Genomic DNA, 19,867 nt, shown 5'->3' with positions numbered 1-19,867 from the left:
GACCATAGCAATATACTGGATCTACTATTTTTTAAAGATTATGTGCATTAAATCTAGCATCTCCCTTGGAGCTACACAAACCCTATCCAGCTAGAAGTTTCAGGGACCATCATTGCATATTACGCACCAAGTAGAACCTGAAATTCCACAAAGATACGTTGTGCTGTCCAAAAGGCTGAGCTGCTGAAGCCCTGACAGGCTGCCATAGAATGACGTCAGTGCTCTAGTCCCACCACCAGATCCCAAAACTGCAACCACTGGGACCTGCAGAGAGGCGAGAAACCAGGGAAGGACACATTCCTAGTTAATTTTTGATCTGCTGTTTAATTTTATATTTACTCTCTACTATGTAAGGATGAGACCCCTAAAACACAGGAATAGTTATATTCCTGTTAATATGCGGATTAAATTCCAGTATAAAGTTAATCACGCCTGATATTTTAGTGATATAGATCATGTATTATAAAGATCGTAGTATTGTCTAGAGAGTCGTCCATTTGCTGAAAAGAGGTGTGATGTATATTATGTTTCCCAAATGCTAGTCATTTAATCACATGCCTTGCGATAGCACATGAAACCGACACTGTTATAAGCAAAAAATACATCAAACATTTCTGTTGCACTAGTACCTAAGACCCCAAGCAGAGATCAGGACTATTGTACCAGGCACTGTACACACTGACATTCCTTCTGCCCTTTCCTACAGTCCGAAGTCCCTCAAAATGGGGGTCAGGTTACAACCATGAGCTTTGCTGGGTCCAAAGGCTGGCTTTCTTTTAACATCTCAGAACTATCCTGACAGCACATGATGCAGTAGCTCTAGAGGAGAGAATCCAAAGAAATTCTGGAACCTCAAACCCCAGAAATTTTCATCAACCTTCTTGGAAAAATTGTTGGGTTTTTGTTAAAATTACTTTTTGTTCCATAAAAGGAACACCTACAAAAAACCAAAAAAGTCTGAAAAAGATACCAAAATCTAGCACTCAAAATTCTAGGTTTCTAAAGAGAAACTCACCATGGGCTATGCTGTGAATGTTCCGTGAATGGAGGAAAGTCCTGTTTACCTGCAAAGAGCCCCAAATGTTTAAATGATTACCAGTCATAGTGGCTCTACAGCCATCTCTAAACACTGTGCTTCATACCTCATCTTTCCCAGGGGCTTCTCTTAACTTAAGTGTCTTCACTAGTGCCTGAGAAACTATTTTCTTCCTCTTGTCCAAAAATTCTCTCTCTTCTTCACAGAGGTCAAAACCAAGGCGTACATCAAGATCCCAAGTGCTGATTACAGAAACGGGTTAAAAAGAAATTAGGAGTTTTCATAAATCTAAAGGGTTGAAACCCCTTGAAAAAGGGTGCGTGATAATCTTCTTTAAGCAAATATTCTAGGCTCACAGTCAAATCACTGTATCAAACACAAAACATGACAACCATTATTCAGTTAAAAAAACAGAAGAGCATTTTTTGGTTAAAAGTGAACTTCACTCATCCTTACTATTTTGGTTTGTAGTAAATTCAATCCTACAGTGTCCAAAGACCAGGATTTAATAGTTTCATACAAATAAAATTAAAGTTATGATTGGTTTAAAGAAACAGATAACTGGGCAGGGGTTGGGGATGTCACCTTCCTCTGTAGCATGGGGCACGGGTCACTTGCTGGAGGATTCTCTGCTCCTTGAAGTCTTTAAACTACGATTTGAGGACTTCAATAGCACAGATATAGGTGTGAGGTTTTTTGCAGGAGTGGTGGGTGAAATTCTGTGGCCTGCGTTGTGCAGGAGGTCAGACTAGATGATCATAATGATCCCTTCTGACCTAAATATCTATGAATCTATGTCTTTAGCAGAGGGGTAGAGTCTCAGAGGGAGGATGCAGGTTGAAAGGCTGGGTTCACTGTGAGAAGTACAGTGAAGGAAGGTGTCAGGATTCAGATGATAGTTGGTTTAAGAGAAGAAAACATCTTACTGTGGGTTTGTAGATGAGGGCTGGATCAGAAACAAATAAGGTTATGTTAAGAGGCAATTAGGGATAACTTATAATTTAAAAAAAATATAATAGAACTAACAAAACATGAATCTAACTAACCCTTATCCTGATCTGTTTTGATTCTATGCACTAATCCTTTCCTCAACTTTTTTTTTTATTTTAAGATTGTAAAGCTCTTTGTGCCAGGGGCTGTCTCTTCCTCTTTGTCTATACAGCTCCCAGCACATTTTGGGTACATTAGCAGTAGTTAAAATACAAAACAGCCACTTTATGTTTGCACATTTAACTGCTCATTTCTGAGGCCTAATCCCAAGGAATTTATGAAAAATTTGTTCAGATTTCAGGCCTTATCCTGAGACCAGTGCAACAAAGAATAATTTCACAGTGAAAATCAAAATAGAATTTGGTTAGCAGAAGAAAAATATCCAACAAGATTTCATTTTTTCATTCAACCCAAGAAAGTCTCTAGTAAAATGAATGTACTTCAGGAGCAGTTAACACAGTCACCCAGATCATTTACCATGAATGTAAAATATTTCCTCATCATAAGATCTGCAACAAACATACAAGGCTCTAACTCACCTCTTTTCAGCCTTTACACTCAGATCCAAACTTTGTCCCTGGAAAAATACAATAAATCCCTGAACCAAAAGGTAGTTTCACAGGTGAGCCTACTAACAGGGCATGGAGAATGCCTTCACCATTATCATCAAATATGCAAGATAAGCACTTCCACCAACAAAAGCAAATACACAGCACACCTGATTTTTTCCCTGTGACTGTTTTAGTGCAAATAGACTTTTCTTAAAAGCTGTTACACTAGAGTAATATAAAGCTGGAGGACAGGGGAAGATTGCAAGTATTATTCCTCTTGTGAACTTTTGGCTTTTCCTTCCTCTCTTTCACAATCTATTTAATTTTTCCCTTCCTTCTGCAAGCTGATGGGCTTTGACGCTTATTTTGCAGGAATCAGCCCTGAAAATAGCACTTCTGAGAAAGACTGTGTTGAACAGTCTGCAGTGATTAACTCTGACATAATTCCAAGAAATGCTGTCTTCTTGAGATGTTAATTTTAAAAATGACAGCAAACCTTGGTAGCTGTCAAGAGTTAATTAAGTCTTCAGTTATGGCAACACAGGCTTTTAGTCCCAAACTTCAAAAATGCCTACTTCTAAATGTTGGAACCTTTATCCCAAGAGTATTAAAATATACACAAAAATATTAGTGGATTACCTCTCCTAAAGGAATAGCCTTGTCTACTTTTTGTCCAACAGGAAGTGATTTAACTGGTATAGTCCCCTGTCCCAGAAGTGTGGTGTGCTTTTCCAGATCAGAGCTTATTTCATCCTAGTAACAAAACAAAAACAAAAAAAAGGAGTAATTCTACAGTCATGGAAAAATAGTTTTCATTAAAATAGTAATTTCACCTGTGAAAATATAGAACCAGAACTGTCACAAAGTGGAGTTATTCACATACTGCAACTCACTACAACTCTTCAGAAGGTCTTATGATATCATGTACTTTTGACCACCTTACAGGCTCTCTGTCCACCAAGCCTTCTTTCTTGGGGTTATTTCCATCATTCCAAACCTCTAAATAACTTCAAAAATCTAACTGCTCTCTTTTTAAAATCAACCTGCCACAAAAATGTTTCTCTCACCCCCAAATGGGGAGTTTTCCTCCAAAAGAGTTGCCCTGGTCTGAAGCCAGTGATGGGCAATATGCAGTGCTGTATTCCTAACAGCTTTAAAGACCAGTATATTGTGACCTGTTTCAAACAGCACTTCATTCTAGCCCTGGAAGGTCCATTGATATCAGATTCTAGAGTCATGACATTTTGTCTAGAAAAGCTATTTTACTTCTTTTTGGGAGATTCATTTTTTACATAGCCAGTAAAGCAAAGCTCTTTCAATTCCTACAGAATTTGATTCATGCTAACTGAAGCACCTTGTACAAGGGAGGGATGCAAAAAACCAATCCCAATAGAAAAATATTTATGTTTAAAAATTGTAAAAATAGTTTTTCTGTAGCATGTATCTCACACCCAATATATGCTAGCATAGCATAAAGGTTTGATCTTTATTTATTTGCACAACTAAATTCATGCTGATAAAGCTTTTTTTCTATACCACACTCGTGTGGGTGGGTGGGGTTGGGGGTGCGTACGCATGGCACAGTGTGACAAGAACTTTATTAAGGTTGGAAATTCAAGCACTTAAAAGTTAAGGACATCCATACAAGTTTAATTCAGCCCCCTTCTGCCTGTGACGCAGTCTTTAATAATTACACAGTCACATACTGGGTTTTTTTTTCCCATTCCACCTCTGTCTCATTCACACCCACTCTCTTCTCCACAATTCCAGGCCCAGTCTCACCGGACTCGTTGTTCCAGTCTAGTCCTTTCCCACCCCACTTCTACACTGCTCCAACTTTTATCCTCTCTGCATTCAGATCAGATGGCTTCCTCCTCCACATTGCCAGGGTGCCAGCAGGGAAGGAGTCACTGAGAGCATAAGGGAGAGAGGCTTCCTTGCTCTCAGTTTCAGTGCCCAGCCTCACTGAAGGCAGCCATTACACACCGGATAAGTCCATTTTTGCCCCTGTAGTCCTGGGCTGTAGGGAGTATGCTCAGTCACACGGTAGGGATGATGCATGTGTAGTCTGGTCAGCACTAGTAGCTGTGAGATGCTCAACAACGCTCAATGAGGATGGAATCTCTGGAGATTTTAGCAGTTTAATATCAAAAAAGTCTCCGAGCATGTGCAAACTATGATTTCTATAACTTGGCCAAATTTAGGCGGATTTTCACAGGGATGGCAAAAGGCACATCCTGAGACAAAGACCATTCAGTGCCGAATTTAATGTCCCTTGCGAAAAGCACGGGAGCACTACAGCTGTTCAAAGAAAAGGTCTCCAGATTTATTTATTTATTTTTTTAACGTGGTCAAAAACATATTTTTCCCTTACCTTGATCTCAGAAACAGCTGAACTGCTTAGTCTGAAATTTTCTAAAAGAATCCAGCCTAAGGCTGATACCCAACATGGAAAATTTCAGACTGAACAATTAAAGTCTGACAAAGTTATAGGCCACTGAAAAGAGGATCTTATAATGGGAAGTGTCAGGGAATCTTCATAATAGGTAGCACTACCATCACCATCTGTAACTGCCAGTACTCCATGAGAAAATTGCTTTCAACACCAGTATCTATTTGACTGCTATACAATAGAAGAAACCAATTTTTGGTTTGCCAAAGAAATTACTGGCATGATTATCATAACCATAAGTCAGTGCAAATTACTCCTCAGTCTATTTCATGGACCAGGACACACCTTGTTACGGAATGGATTTGTTCCAAAAGCGGTTGGTAGGCTACGTAGATGTCAACACATATGCTCACCTGCAAGACAGTTATTGTTTGCTCCAGTTCCACTTCCAGGTCTGGACATATTTCTTTGTCTACATGGAAGACAAATGGGATCCCAAAATCTTGATCATTGTCCAGCCTGCAGGGAATGCACAGCTGTTTCTCATAGGCCCCCAGCATTGATAGCTTGATCTGACAGCTCCCTGACAGTAGGAATGAGAGGTTTAGGTCAGAAGAGTCACTGAAACACACATCGAAAACTAGAGAATGCTATTAGAAGTAACAGCCAGACCACAGAGACAAAAACTGAAGTCCCCAAGTTCTCTTTCATATGGCACTTGATGGAAAAGATGCAATATCATTAAATTTTTATTTTTTTAACAGATTTATTAAAAAGCCACTTCTTGAAAGAAAGTAGTAGACAACAATATGTTACATGGACAGTGAAGCAAAGCTCCTTAGAACTGGATGGCAAGAGGCAAAATTCAGGTGAGGATCCAAACTTCCTCCAGGATAGAATGGATGTGCTAATGAGCAAGCAACAGAGAGTAGCTCTTCCTTGAAATACACAAGCAGACCTACCCTTTTCACTCTGCTTTGACTTCTCATCTTGGTTGATTACACCTTGGAGACACAGGCAGGGATGAGCCTACTTGGAAAAACACAGCTCTGGTTATGAGGTTTGCTTCATTTCCCCACTGAAGCATAATCCAGTGACAATAGGAAGTGGTTTAGAGTATTGATCCTGTAGCAAAACAAGAAGGGATAGATTTGTTCCTTCAAATGGACAGGGTTTGTAGGGCAAGGATTGTTGTTTTTTAACTGAAAATCACTTCCCTACACCATAACTTCCTCACAACCTATTCTACACAGCTACAGACTGTCAGGATACACCTCCATTTTTCTATTTTTTTATTTAAACTTACTAAGAATGTGCTTTGTGCTCAGATCCATATATACATACACACACACGGATATGAACACAAATGGATACATTAGTGTGTGTGTGTGTGTGTGTGTGTGTGTGTGTGTGTATGTATGTATTACACTTCAATCTCTTTCCTCCCCAAAATTTGGGGAAACTAAAAGCTGGCTTGATTTGTATTTAGATCCAAATCAGAATGGAACTCAAATACAAGCTGAGCAAACAGCCAGCTTTGCACAGAAGGGAAAAATAGCTTGCCACCCATCCCACAATTCACAGAAACTGCACCATCTCTGCCTATGCAAACACCTCTTACACTAAAAAGAAAAGGAGTACTTGTGGCACCTTAGAGATTAACCAATTTATTTGAGCATGAGCTTTCGTGAGCTACAGCTCACTTCATCCGATGAAGTGAGCTGTAGCTCACGAAAGCTCATGCTCAGATAAATTGGTTAGTCTCTAAGGTGCCACAAGTACTCCTTTTCTTTTTGCGAATACAGACTAACACAGCTGTTACTCTGAAACCTCTTACACTGTAAATCTCAAAACTCTGCCTTCGAGTGACCATTTGGAGAGAAAGGAAGTCAGTTTCCCACTCCATTCAGTCCTTGGCTTCTCTGATGAGTCTGTAGACAAGGGACTACACTGAAGTTAACTGTGCTCATTAAATTTTATTAAATCATCTACATTCCTCCACAACTCTACTGGTCCCCACAGAGAGGATACATGTCTACCTTTGAGCTGAAAGGTGTGATTCCAGCTCATGCAGAAGTATCCACTCTAGTTCTGCTCAAAACAACACTAGGAACAGCAGCATAGCCAGGGTAGCACAGGTGAATACATACCAGCCCAGACCACCTGGGTACAGACTGAAATGGCTAGGCCAAGCCACCACTCATGCTACCCAGGCTACACTGCCATTGTTAGCATGCTAGCTTGAGCACATCGAGTGCAGGTACGTCTACGTGAGTTGGGAATCACACTTCCTTAACACATTGAACCAAGCAGTTGCTTAAACGGAAGACTGACATGCTGGGAAGTGTAGGTCCATGCTCTTATGAATCGGCCTATAGAATGAAAAGATTTGAGAATGACTGCATTAGGAAATTAATTGATCCCCACCCATTCAGTTCACGTACAGGCTATTAGGCAGCCTCAAGTTATTTTCAGTCACGATTTACCTAGGCTGAATTACAGTCAGTGACCTAGAAGCAAAATGCTCCATATTAGAGTTGTGTAGAGAATGGAAATTCCATTGTGGGGAGGATTTTGAGATTTCGGAGATTGGCTTCATTCTAAATCAGAACAAAACCCAAAAATTTCACAATTCTCCATGAAAGAAAATTCTTAAAAATATTTCATTTCTGATTGATCAAAATATTTCTTCCCCCCCACACACCTTGACACCCAATTTTTCTTCAAGATGAAATTTCAGTGAAACCAGCATGATTTCACACCGCATTCAATTTCAATGGCACTTCATTCTCCAATAGAAAATGCTTCAGCCTAAGCTTTTTGGATCATCTCCACTCCATATCCTCCTATCCTGTTAATTTTCTTAGCTAGCCAGTCCTTCCCTCCATCCTTCATGTGTGATTGGGATTCTTCACTATATAAAGATACCATTTTCATACTACCATTTTCTCTGGAGACTTAGAGAGATTGCCTGAGATCAGGCCCTGTGGCTTCAAAGTTCAGATTCAGCAGCCAACGCTCCAGTGATTTATCCTATTTACTATTACTAATAAGAAATGACTGGACAAAAATGTACGCTGAACTTGCTTATTACAAAAGTTCAAAGGAGTACAGGAAAGGGGGGAGCAGGTAAGTGTCAAGTACTGGAAGATAGAGGGGTCAGCAAAATATCCACCGACGCTCCAAAGGCATGGTTTTAAAACAGCGTCCTTTCTTGGCTATGAAGTCATCTGCCCTACTGGAAAGAATAACCCCCCATCACAGGACAGTAGTCTAATTTCCAGAAATCCAGGTTAATATTTTTATAAAAGCAAATGCAAGAAGGGACACGTGAAGTAGAGGAAACGAGGTGCATAGATTTTGAGAACCCTCTAATTTTGAAATGCTCATCCCCTGTTTAACCACTGAAAGCTGCATTAAGTAACAATTCTCTAATGCATAACCATTATCACCACTCACTCACCACAAGGACACCATTGGTGAGGATCTCAGTAGGGACATCTGAGCTGTGAAGGTAAAGGGTAAATATGAATTAGTTTTGATTTTAATTTGCCATTGGTCCCTCATTTTGATGCCCCTCACACCTCCCTTTCTATACTGAGTGCTTGGAGGCACCCTGTGTGCTTATGATCTGTAATCGGACACTGAGAATGACAGCTCAGTAAACATTTCCTTCATAGGGCAATGGAAAAAATTTCACTATTAAAGGAGAAACTGCTTCCTGGCTTTGTGCAGCTGCCACGCGCACACACCGATTCCCGCCTCAGTTTCCAGAAGGGAGGCTGGTCTCAAATGGAAGGAGACCAAATTTTAAAAAGGTATTCTGGATAGGCAGGTGTACTGTTAATTGTATTACAGGAATTATTGCAGTAACCTTCCATTGCAAGCTATGACTTCATCAACACGAGCTTCACCACAGCAATGGCAGATAGACTCCAATACTGTGATTTCCCTTATTGCGACGCCGCAGCAACAAGATTCCAGCAAAGTGATATTCCAGAGCACTGTGCCGGTGCCCTAAGGCTGAGGATGCCATAGCCTTGAAGGCATTTATACCTAAGCTCAGAAATAATGCAAAGAATTGTAAGAGGTGGGAGACCATCACTATATTCTAAAACAGTATATTAACAATGCACATTTACATTGAGCAGTGTATTTAGAAGATCAGACTCACCATTTTTCTAAGTAGAACTCTACATCCAGCTCCTCCTGAGCCTTTAAAAAAAATAAAAAATAAAAAAATCAGACACAGAACAAGATAATCTCTGACCATTAGAAAGAATATGAAGCAGGTCCAGGTTCACCCAGAAGCTTTGCCTATAAGGCAATCTTCATATTAGGTTATATACTCGAGAGATTTTTTGCTTTTTTTAAAGTGTAATTATATTCAGAAATGTGAGCAAGAAAAAATGAAAGAAGGTAAGTGAGAACTTTTATTGGACCAACTTCTGCAGGTGAAAGACAAGTTTTGGAGCTATACGGACCTCTTCTTCAGCTCAAAAGCTTGACTCTCACTGACAGAAGTTGATCCACTAAAAGATATTACCTCATCCACCGTCTCTCTAGTATCCTGGGATGGCTACAACAGCATTTCAAAACACCAATAAAAAATGGCATATGACTCAGCTAATCTGCACCCTTTGGGCAGAGTCATGTCTGCTTACTTCTCTGGCAGGCAATTTTTATTTGTTGTACATAAGCATTTCCAGCTAACACAGCTATGAGAGAGTGTAACAGACTAGTGAGTGAGTGTGTTACAGTTCCCACTCTCTATTCAATCTGCAGAGGATGAGAGACCATTAGGCCCCCAATTAGAAAGATTTAGGTCAAACTGTAGGAGTTTATGCTTTTAGCTCTGGAAGTTCCCAGTTCAATCCTCTGTGCATCAAGCCAAGGTAACAGCCATCAAAAAAGCATGCACTATTCTATTATGGATCAACAGAATTACCAAGCAAGATCAAACTTAGAAATTTTATTACTTTCTCACTACAAAGTAGCTGAAACCAAAACTCAGAGCCAAACACAGGTTCAGGTGCTCAAAAATTCTAAATACTTATTTTTGCAAACAAACCCCATCTTTATAATTGCGTGGCATGTGACCATCTCCGTGTATAATGGGTGATGATGCAAGAGGCAGAAAATGTATTGCGATTTTTAGATTGTAAAGGCAATTTGCAGCAATGACAATTAGAAAAGTCAGGTTTTGTTTTGTAAACTTAATAAATCTGAAAATAGTTCAAAGAATATACAGAGCCCCTCAGTGATTTTTTACAGCCACTTTTCCAAGTATAACCAAATTTGCATGCCAAAAAAAATATATTAATGCAATGTTGTTACTGAGATTTCTTGAAAAATAAAGGTCTCCACTTCTCTTCATTAGAGGTAGGAGGTTAATATCAGAAAATAACTTTCTACAGCAATATTGGATTGAAACTGTTATGCTGTGCTATTTCCACTATGAAAGAAGTAAAGTGAACTTTAATGCTATTCAAACAAATCTACTTAGGAGCTGGAAAGATTGAGTGCCAAAGCAAACTTACCCACCACACCATCCCCAAAAGCATGACTAGTCCCATTGAAGTCAATTTATACAAATAATGCTCCATAACTGCTTAAGCGTTACCAACATCAAGGCTTTAATTTTCAATATACTGATCTTTGACTATAGCAGTTCTGCAGACTTCAACTAGGACACTCTACCAAAAGTGGCATTTAAAAAAAAACAACATTTATAATTTAACTCATTATAAAAATTAATCTACAGTCATAACAGCACACATTTTCAAATAAGCTTACTAAGCCTCAACCTCATTTAAATCAGAGAGGGTGAGAGTGAAACTGTAGTCAAAGCAGTGGGACTGTTCAAGGATTTTTTTTTTTTTTTTAATGGTTTAGGAGAGGTGACATTGTCTCACCAACTGATCACAGGACTAGGAGTTGGGAACTCCTGAATCCTAATCTTGATTGTTGTGTCCATGGGTATGTCACTTAGATCAATATTTTCAAAAGTAGCTGCTAATTTTAGTTACCTCAATATCTAGGAACTCAACTTGACATCCAGAGTCTGACTTTCAGAGGTGATGAGCACCCACACTCCCTCAACTTTGTCTGGGTGCTCAGCACTCCTGAAAATCAGGCCTTACATGTCTCAAGCTAGGCACCCCAGAATAGAAAAACCTAGAATCAGAAGCAATTTTTGAAAATGTTTGCCTTAGCCTTGCTGTGCTTATTTCCCGATATGGCAGATAGGGATATTACTTACTAACTCATCTCACGGGTGGGACATTAGGATTATTTAAGACTCGTATAGATGAATAGTTAGTGTGTGGCAAGCTGGGGTGTAAATCTACCTTGCACTAATTGTCTTTGTGGACCCTGCTATTACGTGCTAAAAGTCCCCCTGCGAATTTGGAGTAGGTGAAAGTGCACTAGGGAACTTATAGTGTACGGGTAGTAGGTAGTATGCACGTGGACAGTTGGTGCACCATAGGCTAGTCCAAGGTAGTTTTACACTACGGCTTGCTGCAAACTAATAGTTTGTCTACACAAGCACCTTGCTAATATTTAGTGCTGAACAGTGCTTTGAACTTGAACCTGCTAAGTACTATATACATACACAGGTTACAGGGGAACAAAGTGAACTTTGCTCTCAAATCTATCCCTACTTTATTCAATGAAGCCCTTTTGAACCCCAATACCCATATGGCAGCATGACTGGTTATAGCTACATATCGGCTACCTATGTTTAGTTTCATTTCTTCAGCGATTTGCACTCAGAGCTCATTGCTGTCTTTAACAGCCCTCAGCAGACTTTGGCCCATCTCCCATTCACAGAGCCCAGCAAGCATTCAGTAACAGATTACAAACAACATAACTAATCAGGAAATACATGTAGATCCTAATTCAACTGTATTGGACACTTCTCCCTAGGGCACTAATTTTCAGTTCCAGATCCACTAATCAGTTTTTCAGGACCACAATTAGTGGCCAAGACCACACTAATCAGGCTCTGGGAAAGGAGGGGTAGAGGTGTAACAAAAGGCTCTCCAGGATTGTGTGATCTGAGCTTCTATGTAGACAGAGCATAGACTACTACACATCTAGGTTGCCTAGATGAGGGATCATTACTCCTCACCGGTAGCGTACATAGGTAAGTTTGCTTCTGAACTCAGCCACTCCAGCTTCTAAGTAGGATCCATTTGAATAGCACTAAAGAAGTTAGCACACATTTCTTAAAGAAGGCTGAAATTGGTTTGTCTTCACCCAAGCCTATTGGGCATAATTTGGCTGAGGTAATGACCATGGATGGGATATCTTGTTGCAAAACAGTAAGATTGGAACTAAAGCAACTGGACCAATAGTAGTTGAAGAGTGCTTACATCTCCAGCACATGCAAAGTCTGCGAATTTGACTGAATGTAGTAGTTCAGGATTTTAACATGGGGATGGTGGTTATTCTTAAGTTTTGAACTTATTAAAATTGAGAGGTACCCTTTGCAGCAAAGAATATTTGATCCTTGCAAACTAATAATATCAGTTTAGATATGCTAGCCTACATTTTCATCAGTGACTAGTGATTTTGGGTGAATACATTTTTGGGAATCCAATTTGAGACACTTTAAAGGGACCTAGTTTTCAGAAGGTGGGTGCTCAGCACTTTTTGAAATACAGAGGCCCCTAGGGTCTCTAGTTGGGCACCCAAAAAAACTGAGAAACCCCAAAATCACTAATGACTTTTGAAAATGTAGGGTGGCTGTCTTTGCCTGTAAACTAGATTTTCTCCAATATTTTATAATTGCTTCAATACGCTGGGTCAATCAGAATGCATCTTTGCCTAGGAAATTAAGAAAAAGATACTTTTTTATAAAATGGCAGTTCTGAGCCAAGATGATAGCAGCTCTTGTAACATAATAGATAGTGCCTACATGCTGTACTGCTTGTCTTGGCCCACAGAGGATACGGATCCTTCTACACCCAAGAGAGTCTCCCCTTTTATCTTAAGTAGTATTGACTTGTGGTTTTGGACCAATAGGTCCCTATTTCTATCTATACAGAAGTCCACACAGATGTGGGATAACTCGTCCGCAACCTGCTCTAGAATCTGAACTCCTGGTTACACTGGATTCCACAGGACGCGTTTTAGTCAATTGGTGGAAGAGAGAAGAGTAAGTATTGTGGATGTGTACTACTGGTGCTTAGTGAATAAATATCAGACCTTCTCAAACATATGCGACTGTGTCCCCCTCTACAGTTGCTTGACCGGAGAGACTGTAAAGCCCGAAGAACGAAGTGTGCATGGCCAGTGATAAAACATTCAGGATACCAGCCAGAAAAGCAAGGGGAAGTGCGCAAAAGAGAAGTGGTCCCTTTGTTTAAAACATACTGGGAAGCATCTAATATCAGTGTTCCAAATAATGTCAACTGTCACCAAAATGGCTGCCAAGAGAAACCAAAACCCCTATAACTAAGAGCATTATCAAAAGCACTCCACAACTTCTGCAATGCGGAGAGGTTTCTCTCAGTGTGAGCCTCTGTGTGGCTGTATTGAACAGATTTGTAAAGGTACTTGGGCACAGGGTGAATGGTACCAACCTCTGGGTTTAACTTGAAAGTGCGCTTTAAAGGCTGGCCTGGCTTTATACCCCCCACATCAAAGACAATGGAAGTAAGTTCATCATTTATCAGAACATCTTCGTCGAAGAGAGTCAACTCCAGAATGTTCTAAAACAAAACAGAACAAAACAGCACTCAAGGGATGGGTTGGAGGCGGGGGAAGATAGACACACTTGGTACCCTCTCTCTTTGTACATGGCTGATAAACAAAGAGCCATATTCATGTTAACAAAAGCAAGTTGATGGATGAAAGTGATATAAATTACTTAGTATTGCTATTTGTTTTACTCTCTACTGTTTATAATACACCCTTTTAGAAGCCTGAAAAATTAAGAGTCCTTCTGCAACAATTTTATCTTTCCCCATTTGTAGCATTTGCCCTGTTCCAAAGATGGAGGATGTGGGCTGGTTAGCTCATACTTTGGATAGTTTCTCTGGAAGAGATTTCCTAATGTTTTCCAGTTAAAAGGAATACACAGGACCCAACTTGTTTGGAATTTCCTCTTAACTCAGCTCTGGTTTGCCTGAAGAAAGGACAGCAGTTTCCTCTCTTTCAGGGTGATTCAGAAGTAAATAACTTCCTGATCATCACTGCTACTGGGCAGAGGCAAGCCCAGCTGGGATTAACAGAAAGATGCACTAGTGGGTAATTGGAAGACACAAAGTACAGTTGCCTATAAATGGCCTGTGCAGTAGCATTATGCTTCAAGGAGACTGCTAAACTACAGAAATGCTCCAGGTTAGCCTTAGCAGTAGCAGCCAGAACTTAAGCGTCCTCATGAATTAGAGGGAATATAAAGATCTTTGTTATTTTATCGCTTTTATTTTAGTAATCTAACTCCTACCTGTTTGTAACTTTCTGCCAACTTGTCAGAGTCATTTATCAACCCAGCTCATGCTCCCAGCAGCCACAAACCACCATGACACAGGCCTGGTCCAGCTGGGAATCTTAACTAATTTCTGCAGAGAGGGTTTTGGGGTTTTTTTTTTGTTTTTTTAAGAGATGCCATCATCTTTTAAAAAAGAATATCCTTATTTATCTATCACTAGTGTCAACGTAGAGCACTGACACAGACAGAATTTGAGACATTTTCATCATTCATGTTACACTACAGTCAAGCTTTAGCAATAGTTGACAAATTTACTCTCCCTCCGCTCATGACTTTTAATTCTGTATTTCTGTAATATTGGAATTATTGCAGCTAGTAAAACAAACTCACAGTCAACTTGTATATCACAAACTTATTTGAATTTAGTTGATCCCAGCATTCTTGCCCACACAGTGATATTACCCTAATGACAGACATTAGGGCAAATACAACCATGAGAAGACAATAGCCCCAGGCTGGGAGAATAAATAACCCAGGAAAGTTTACCTGCATTATCAAGGAATTTCCTGAAACTTTATGGGGCCAGTATCAGATTGCTTGATCACTGTCTATGATGGTGACCAATATTGTCTCATGGTTTCCTTATACTCCCTGGTCTGTCTGTATCCATCTATTGCCCCTCACTTTATGTTTTGATTGTAAGCTCTTTGGGGAAGGAACTCTTTTTATTCTGTGGTTGTACAGTGCCTAGCACAATGGGGTCCTGGTCCATGACCGGGGCTCCTAGACACTGCAAAAGTACAAATAGAATATTCATAATGCTCTCTTTCCCCCAGATGCATCAGACAGTACTAGAGAAAAAAAAATCCTTCTCTCTCCTTAGCTGTGATTTTCAAGAGTGTGAGCAGTTATGAATCAGCTCTTTTGGTGGCTATGCAGGGACTTGGGGAACATGTTTGAGTGTTGCGAGCAAAGGGCACCTGCATCTAATGGCTCGTGTGAGACATCTTACGTGAAATGACTTTTTTTTGTAATAAAGATCCTTTGGGTTTTTTAAATTCAAGATCCTGCCACCCAAGGAGCACCAGATAATCTGATCTGCTCCATATCAAAAGACTCCCCCTCACCTTGACAGCATTGTGGATTCTGTACTGGAAGGTTTCATTCCACTCTGGATTACTGGAGTTGTCAACAACCTGAGTTCGATAAGTGATTGGAGATGCAGTTGGTAGACGCAATTGCACATAGCAGTCTGCCTTGGACACTGGAATGAAAAGGACAGAAGAATGGTATCAGAAATATTCTAATCAGGTATGTGTCATTGCTTTCTATATTCTATCATGTCACAGGATTGTGCAGAATTAATCAGAAAAAAAACAGCTGGACCGGCTGGGAGAGTACCCTCATTAAGACACAAATATTTTCAACAGCAGCAAATTGAAATTTCTTTTCACATAAATAGTTCATTTTTCAGGTAGGTCCCAGTGTTAAACACCACCTTCAAAGGGACACTGTTGGGAAGAGGGCTAGTGCTCCAAAGAGGTTTCTTCTTCTGAAATTATTTTACTGTTATTTGGACAGTGGAGGAAAAGATCTCACTGTGCCATTCTTTAAGTTATATTAGCTTATACCATGATCAGAACACCTTGCTTTCATGTGCAGTGGGATCCATGCCCTAGACACCTAATGCCAAAAATCAAACCATGTTTTTGAGTGCAACAGGAGTATCACAATACAGGCACTAGAATCAATCTAGAGTACTAAGGTAAAGTGCAACACTCAGGCTGTGTAACATGCATTGGTTTTCTGTTCTCCCGAACACAGACCATAAAGATTGCATAAAGACAAACCAGTGCTGAGTTAAGAGGATATTCCAAACAAGTTATGCCCTGTGTGTTTCTTTTAACTGGGAAACATCAGGAAATCTCTTCCAGAGAAACCATCAAAACATTCGGAAATCTCTTCCATAAAGTACCTACACCACAGGAAATTCTGACACTTAGATCCAAGCATGTGATCTAGTCCTATTCCCATTCACAATCAGGATTTCATAGGTTTGTGAATTCTGGCAGAGACACACACTACTAAGAGCTGGAAAGCTCATGTGATAGAACTCAGTGGATCATAATCTAGATTAGATATCCTCACAACGGTTTTAAATGTCCTCTTAACATAGATGAAGCCATGAGGACCTATAGATTTTTCCAGGTATCCCTGAAAACAGGATGCAGAATGCAGCATAGAAAGAAACTTGTTCAGGCAATAAATTTTCTTTAAATTCCCACATGATTCAGCCTGCAGTAAAATTCTGTTTGGGCCTGTTTTACATGAGTCATATCTTGGCCTATTAAACCCTGCAGCTTGCCCAGGAAACATGGCTTTCATCTGAAATGCTTTTTGTTAATGTCCTTGGTTCACTGTAATGGTTTCACTTTCAGGTCTGTGCAACTAGGCAAGGTACAAAGTCAAACAATGGAGCTTCAATGAAATACAAATTATATTAAACTGCCTCACCAAATCTACACAACTGCCATCTGCCTTCATCCTGTGCTTTTTCCTCCACAGCAAGGCACTCCCAGATAGCTTCATGTTTCCATAGAGACTGGTTAGGGACATGGGACTTCCCCTTTTCCCATCCCCAAAAGGGAACAGTTCTAGTCCTCCAGCCAGGCTCCATCCCTTCCCCAGTGAAGTCAAATCATTTTGGATGGCTGATTCAATCCACTTCAACAATCATAAGGACTTGTCAAAGACAAAAAGGGAATCATATAGAGATGGGCTGAACACTTCAGTAGTCTACTCAACAGACCATCCACAGTCGATTGACGTGTCCTTGACCATTTACCTGAGAAACCCATCAAAGAGGATCTCTATCTCCCTCCACCAGTTGAGGAAGTTATAAAAGCCATCAAACAACTGAACTCTGGCAAAGTATCTGGAAAGGATAGTATCCCAGCAGAATTGTATAAAGGAGCAGGCTCAAAGGCTATTGAGGAGCTTCATGACATCCTGAGTAGCATTTGAAAGGAAGAAGAAATGCCACAAGACTTCAAAGATGCTATTATCATATCACTGTTGAAAAACAAAGGCATCAAAGCTGACTGCGGAAATTACGGAGCCATTGCTCTCCTCTGTACAGCAGGCAAAATACTAGCTCGCATTCTAATGAACAGACTCATTGCAAATATATCTGAGGAGAATCTGCCAGAAGCACAGTGTGGTTTTAGACCAGGTTGTAGCACTATGGACATGATCTTTGTTGTAAGGCAGGTCCAGGAAAAATGTTTAGAGCAGAATATGGACCTTGCAGTTTGTAACTGTATGCAGTTTTCAATTGATGTGACCAAAGTTTTTGATACGGTCAACACAGAGGGTCTATGGGCTATTCTACATAAACTGGGCTGCCCAAGAAGGTTCATACAAATCATGTCTGTTCCATGACCACATGACAGTGCAAGTACTCACCAGTGGTGACTTTCCCGAAGCATATGAAATCTCGAATGGGGTGAAGCAAGGCTGCGTATTTGCTCCAGAGCTGTTCAACTTGTTCTTTGCTTGTGTTCTCAACCATGCAACAAAGGACTTGGATTGGGGGATATTCATCCCTCTTTGATCTTACTGCTAAGACCAAGACACTGGAGAGGCTTCTCGTCAAGGCACTTTTTGCAGAAGACTGCGCCTTAATGGCTCAGACATCAGGTCAACATTGATAGATTTTTCTGAAGCATCCCAGCTCTTTGGCCTCACCATCAGTCTCAGGAAGACAGAGATCTTGTTCCAATCAGCACCTCATTCCGATGCCCTAGTGCCAGCCATATTCATCCAAGGGACACAGTTGAAAAATGTGGATCAGTTCAAGTATCTGGGCAGTACTGAAGGGCTAAAATCCATATGCTGTTTATGTTACAACCTGATATATAGACCGTGTCAGCTCTTTTTAGAGGCCCAAAGTCCAGAGTTTGGTCAAGACGACAGAGGCCTAGCAAATAGTGAACAATATTAGCTAAGAAGCAGAACAAATAAAGGACAACCTTGCTTTTTGCTAAAATAAGCTTGATCAGCAAGAAGCCAGGTGGAAATTATAATTGGGGGCTTTATCTCAAAGCTGCAAACAGATCTAAGGAATGAAAGGGGCCCTGTTCCTTCTGTAGAAAAGGTGCCTTCCTACATACCAGCCTTAAGTTTATGGAAGAGGTTCAAACATGTCAGTATGAGATATATCCTCCCTCTCACAGATGTACACCCGTCCTCCAAGCCATTGCCAGTGCCTGCCTTAGAAACACAAATGAACAACTAAAAAGCAATCTTTATTGCCATGTACTTTTCATGTGTCTCTTTGCTTTAACCCCTAGTATGTACCTGTTGGACAATCAGAGGAGCTACTTCATTCCTATGGACCCCAAATCAGAATTCAACATATATTTTTTATACTAACACTATACATTGTTTAAAGGAAAACACCTGTGTACTAATTGTGTCATGTGTTAACCTGAAACCATGGGTGGAGACATTATATAATCTTTGACTATTGACTACTGTGCTTATCTTGTCTTGCTGCTAGACCTATCCAGGGATTTGGGACTGCCTACCCAGCCATTTCCCTCCACCCATGGAAAAATCCATATAATCCATTGTAATCAATTGTTTGGCAGCGTCTCTGAGCCTAATAAGCAAGGTGACACCCCGCCAGCGCTGTTCGTAATAAACCCAAGTGCTTGATTCTACACGGTGTCCATATTTTGTTCTTTCAGTACCATCTCAATTGACTGTTCCCTTGATAAGGAAATTTCCTCCAGAATTAGTAAAGCCAGTCAGGCCCTTGGCCGACTTCAAACAAAAGTTGTTAACCAACACAACATCTGTCTCTCCACCAAATTGAAGATCTACAGTGCAGTGATTTTAACATCTCTCCTGTATGGATCTGAGATGTGGACTCTTCATAGACGTCACATTAAACAGCTTGAGCAATTTCGCATGCACTCCCTCAGCTCAATAATGAGCATTCGCTGGCAGGACAGAGTGACCAATATTGAAGTCCTTGAGAGAGCAAACATAACCAGCATTGAAGAAATGTTATTGAAAGCACAACTTAGGTGGACCAGGCATGTCATCCGAATGGAAGACCACCGTCTCCCAAAGCAGATCTTGTATGGGGAGCTAAGTCAGGGCAAAAGAAAGAAGGGTCATCTGTATAAGTGCTTCAAAGATAATCTGAAGTGCAGTCTCCAGTGGGCTGACATCAATCCCAAAGAACTTGAGCAAATGGCTTAGAACAGGATTCACTGGAGGTATCTGACAAGATCAGCACGTGACAAGTTTGAGTGGGATTGATGAAATTATCTCCAGGCTGCATGTGAAAGGCGCCACAGAGCTGCATCATCAAACATCATAGATACAGACTTCCCATGCCCTCAGTGCAGCCGACTCTGTGCATCAGGATTCAGACTGCGGAGTCA

The 19,867-nt window shown here is 40.4% G+C and overlaps 1 protein-coding gene across 1 annotated transcript in view; it reads right to left on the bottom strand.

Annotated features, from left to right (window-relative positions):
• The window catches only part of LOC125638793 (cytosolic phospholipase A2 zeta), a 42,898-nt gene that overhangs the window by 17,488 nt on the left and 5,543 nt on the right, over positions 1–19,867 (bottom strand). The window contains exons 3-12 of the mRNA XM_048854929.2: positions 15,539–15,675; positions 13,561–13,689; positions 9,144–9,184; positions 8,433–8,475; positions 5,932–5,998; positions 5,383–5,552; positions 3,217–3,330; positions 2,566–2,603; positions 1,143–1,278; positions 128–264 (exon numbers count right to left, since the gene is read on the bottom strand). Coding sequence (XP_048710886.2) covers positions 128–264; positions 1,143–1,278; positions 2,566–2,603; positions 3,217–3,330; positions 5,383–5,552; positions 5,932–5,998; positions 8,433–8,475; positions 9,144–9,184; positions 13,561–13,689; positions 15,539–15,675 — 1,012 coding nt within the window. The remainder of the gene's footprint in view (positions 1–127; positions 265–1,142; positions 1,279–2,565; positions 2,604–3,216; positions 3,331–5,382; positions 5,553–5,931; positions 5,999–8,432; positions 8,476–9,143; positions 9,185–13,560; positions 13,690–15,538; positions 15,676–19,867) is intronic.

Source organism: Caretta caretta, chromosome 6 (assembly GCF_965140235.1).
Source record: "Caretta caretta isolate rCarCar2 chromosome 6, rCarCar1.hap1, whole genome shotgun sequence".
In the NCBI taxonomy this organism is placed as follows: domain Eukaryota; kingdom Metazoa; phylum Chordata; order Testudines; family Cheloniidae; genus Caretta; species Caretta caretta.
This window is presented reverse-complemented; position numbering and strand designations above follow the sequence as displayed.